General features: G+C 41.8%; 1 protein-coding gene across 1 annotated transcript in view; it reads right to left on the bottom strand.

Moving 5' to 3' along the window:
* LOC101851756 (diacylglycerol kinase zeta) overlaps window positions 1–4,910 on the bottom strand; it is a gene marked incomplete at its 5' end in the record, with an annotated part of 63,280 nt that overhangs the window by 54,452 nt on the left and 3,918 nt on the right. Inside the window, 1 exon segment of the mRNA XM_013085902.2 lies at window positions 1,639–1,722. Coding sequence (XP_012941356.1) covers window positions 1,639–1,656 — 18 coding nt within the window.

Raw genomic sequence — 4,910 nt, 5'->3', positions numbered from 1 at the left:
ACCCCCCCCCCAACCATCCCGTCCCATTTCCCTTTCAATGCTGTAACATTAATCATACCCGTGCATCTAACGTTATTCAACCACTCGTATTGTGGATGCTGATTTTGTCTCTGAACCAAAGGCTCATTTCACGGGAGATCTGCCTTCTGCCTCCATAATGTCCACTCCATTCATGAAAGCATCTCCCGATCAGATAGAATGTGATTTCTTTTACTTATCTAAAGCTTCCGTAATTAAACACGTAATTAGACCGAGCGAGTTTAGAAACGCGGGACCTTAGAATTCCTCATCATTTCAATTTCAACCCAAGAGGGATAATTGCGTAATAGGCGGCTAATCATAATTAATTATCTCCCGGCTTACTGGGTCTTTTCACCACAACACATGTTATCGACAGCGTTTTAAGGCACTTGCAACACAATTTGGTCGTATACGTGCCGAAGGTTAGAAGTGTTACAAGAGAGTTACTAGCGCAGAGAGAGAAAGCGAGAGAGAGAGAGAGAGAGAGAGAGAGAGAGAGAGAGAGAGAGAGAGAGAGAGAGAAGGACGATCTAATAATAATTTTAGATGGAAACATGGAGGAGAAGCGTGGAAAGGGACATGAGAGAGATGAAGCTCATCACTTGGAACGAGCTAGGAAGGATGGCCTAGGACAGAGATAAATGAAGGAGCTTGTAGGTGGCCTATACCCTGCCAGGGGTGGAAGGCATTGGTGATGATGATGATGATGATGATGATGATGATGATGATGATGATGATGATGATGATGATGACGATGACGATGATGATGATGATGATGATGATGATGATGATGATGATGATGAATATGTTTGATTGGAAAGAAGGAGAAAACCACACTAGAGCACCCGCTAACCATCCACGGTTCTACTGTTTAGAAGAGGTTGTTTTTGAAGATACATTTCCACCCTGTGCAGTATTTTTACATTCTCAATGAGGTGGAAACAATAGCACTATGGTTCTTGAATGAACATTTTGTCATGTCCGAACAAATGTAAATGGAAACGCTTCAGCACAGAAAGGGTTAAAGATGCCATAAAAATATCTTTTCAACATTTTTACAAGATAATTGAAAACGTCTATATTTGAACGCATACAATTCGTGTCCCAATGCACACATATAAGATAAGAAAATAAAATTAGATATATCTTTCTTGTTCAGATTCTGGCACATTGTTTTGGTGTTTCAACACGTACATATCTACACACACACACACGCACACACACGCGCGCGCGCACACACACAAACACACACACACACACACACACACACACGCGCGCGCGCGCGCAGTATGCTTGCACCCACAGACAGGCTTACAGTCAGGTGCATAATATAAATGAACAGTAATATAAAGAATAATAATGTTAAGCGACATACATAGTCAGTACTCTGATTGTAGCTCAACAAAGGTATTCTAATGTATGCTCTAAGGTCATTTGAATATTCATAAATCAACAAGATGGTTCAGATGGAAGAAGTTTGATGGTTGATGTTAAAAATGACCTTGTGTATACATTTCTATAACAAAAAAAACAACAAAAAATAACAACCCCCTTTCTCCACCCACCCCTCCCTCCCTCCCTCCCAGCCCTTTCCACCAACCCACCACAACTACTCACCAGGCAGTCCGGATCCATAGCGTAGCAGTAGTCTCCCGAGGCATTCGTCTCCACCCACAGGTGCTCGCTGTTCTGCGCATGCTCCTGGACGACAAAAAGAACAAAAAGAATAACGTGAGAACACAAAACAAGGAAATTAATGATTGATTGACTCGTCTTTACGGGAGCGTAACGTACGTACGAAGAGCGAAGGAACAAGACACAATGGCAGGGCATTTTGTTTTGGTGGGGCCATTTGCGTGTGTGTATTGGGGAGGGGGGGGTTGTGGTTTGTTGGGGGTTTTTTTTGGTGGTTTTTTTATTTTTTTAATTCGATGGCAACAAGGCTACAGGGCGACCGAGAAAGACCTGGATAGATGGAGTCAAGGACACATCAACAACTCACGACATCCCCTTGACCCAAGCTCTCCGGCTGGTGCAGAGAAACGTCTCTTTCTTCCCGCGACACAAAAGGGTTGTTGTTGTTGTTTTCAAATCCCTTTAGCTGCGAGCATTTCGCTCTTGGCAGCGCAATACCTCCCTCAAGTAACCATATGTCCTTGTCATCTGGTCAACGCCAGAGTAGAGCAGGCTTAACACAAAAGGATATAACCGTGGATAAAAGTAAAGCTTTTTTTAAAGGAGGGGGGGGGGTGAACTCAGTTCTTTTTCTTCCGCCATCGCACGCAAGTTGAAGTAACTAACTACTACATTATTACAGACGCCAGTCCCGCTTGACTGTATGACGAAGCAAGCTATCCAACACGACAGGAGTAGAAGACGGGAACTGATAGTTTAAGTAAGAGTTATTAGGCACTTTCGACAAAATAAAGTCACACAAGTGCCTAAGATTGGATCTGATCTGTTACAAAAGAGAATGAAACACAAAAATAAAGAAGGAGGAGAGATCAGGACGACAGAATACGTTTGTTGACGGGAAAGAAGGAGCAAACCACACAAGAAAACCCGACAACCTCCCGAGAGAGAAGGGAACTATTAAGAAAAAGACAAGAAATTCTAAATTTCCTACCAACTGAAAATGTTCAATGTGTCCTGCGCGCTCATATGACCTAATGCTATTGCGAGCGCCGTATAACACTTCTCCCCCCCCCCAAAAAAAAAGAAAGCAAATATGAACTACCAAAGGTGCAGTCTTGATTAACCATCAACATTAAAGACGTGCAGATGCTCTGATAGGCAAACCTTGCAACCCACCCTCCCCCTCTTCCCTCTCCCGTTCCCCTCCTCACCTCCTCACTTTTCTGACGAAGAGGAAAAAGGGAGATTTTTCTTGGGTTTTTTATTTGGGGGGGGGGGGGGTAGGGTGGCGGCATCACAAGAACATTCTCATGAATAATAAATAAATGGAGTCTAGAGTTGTCCGGGACAGACTTTCTCTAGACACGCAACACTGCGCTGCCCACCCTAGGATTACAAAGATCTATCTGCCCGGTACTTTGTTTTGAGGAATTTTACGTCAAAAGTCTCGAATTTCATAACATGTCAAGCTTTTTCGAATGCAATTATTCTTTGAATACCTTGATGACGACACCGAATAATCCTACGATTTTGATAGAGCAGATAGAACATTTGGTTTCTGACTTCTGACCTCGTGGTCTTATATTATATTGTGACTCAAGACGGCCAAAAATGTCAGATAGAACTTTGTAATTTTCTAGTCTAGACACGCAACACTGAGCCGAACGCACGACAGGGCTTAAAGACACACCAAGCTTAGGGGAGTTTTAGTTTTTGTAAGAGTGTTACGGCACTTGCAACACAATAAGGTCATATAAGTCGTGCCAAAGATGAGAGGTGTTACAAGAGGGTAACAAAAAAAAAGAAGAAAATATAAAGACAATATGTTCCATTCTTCCAATGAACCAATATATTTGATTATACTTTACGGAGCAGGCTGCCCCGTCCGTACCTGTGACGGGTAATTACTGAATGTGTGGGATATATAGCAACCCACCAGAAAGACGGGTCGAGACATAATAAATAATGTGCTCCTTATACTTATAATCTAGACTTCCCCCGCGAGTGAATCAAACTCACGTCTTTCTTTTGTGTTTTAGTAAGCGTTCAACGGCACTTGCAACACAATTAGGTGAAATAGGTGCCGGAGATTAGAGGTTTTACAAGAAGGTAACAAACACAAACCGGAAGTAGAGATGAGGATAATAGTTTGAAGTTTGGTGGGAAAGAAGAAGCAAACCACACCAGAGCCCCCACCAACCACCCACTCGGGTTTTTCGCATGTAATGGCAAGCTGTCTTACCAGTACACCACAAATACTTGGTCCTAAGATCCTAAGCCAATCCTCACATTCTGAAATAAATGTACTACTGTCTCACACCCAAAAAAAAACCCAACAAAAAACGTAAGTTCGATTCCTGTGTGCGGAGTATTTCTGCAAAGATTGTACATAACAAGAAAGTTCACTCCTCTCTTTGAGCCAACTTAAAAAAAAAAGTTTCCTCAAAATTCGGCGGCGCCCTCTTCGAAAAAGCAAACATTTGGGAACAAAGTTACCCTACTTGTGTGAAAAACAATAAAAGTGAAACTATCAAACTGTGCTATTTCTATTCTTCTTCTGGAGAAACGAAAGAGGGCTTCAAAACAAAGACTGCAGCGCTATCTGAAGCAATGCGCGGATTTTCGCGGACACTTTTTGTCTGAGTGAACTATCCTGTTATGTACGATCTACTGGGACACAGTATCTCAACCACCCAAGACAGGCGTGGTTGAGACAGTTCACGTCACCTTCTAAATGACCTAAATTGTAACTGTGGGGATATTAAATAAGAAAGAAAAATCAAATACAAAAAATAATACAATTGTTGGACATCTCAGCCTATCGGAAAAAAGGCTTGTTGTTCAAAGTCGATGCGATACCTAAACTGAGATGAAAAGGTTGAAACGAGTTTTAACACAGAGGTTCTAATTTTTATTTTTATTTTAATATTTTAAGAAATTATTATAATTATCTTTGTAATTTTTGCTGAAGAGGTCCTTGGATTCAGTGCAAAATCCCTGGTACACTTATTCTATACCAGTTGCTCTTCACAGAGTCAACTTCAGTTTCGTTTCTTTCCTTTCCATAATTCTAGAATAATTTTTGATTTCTTTTTACGTTTCAAAATCATTTCCGGCATGCTCTTCCTCTCGGAAATAGGAAGGCGCAAGAAGTACCCGAGGAATAAGAGCATCTTGTGTAGATGGTACTGGGGGAATAAAGGGGTTTAAAAGGGTAGGAGGAGGAAGAGGGGAGGGAGGGAGAGAGAGAGAGA

The sequence above is a fragment of the Aplysia californica genome, unplaced genomic scaffold (genome assembly GCF_000002075.1).
Source record: "Aplysia californica isolate F4 #8 unplaced genomic scaffold, AplCal3.0 scaffold00417, whole genome shotgun sequence".
Lineage (NCBI taxonomy): Eukaryota > Metazoa > Mollusca > Gastropoda > Aplysiida > Aplysiidae > Aplysia > Aplysia californica.
The sequence above is the reverse complement of the archived record's forward strand: the minus strand, read 5'-3'. Positions and strand labels throughout refer to the sequence as shown.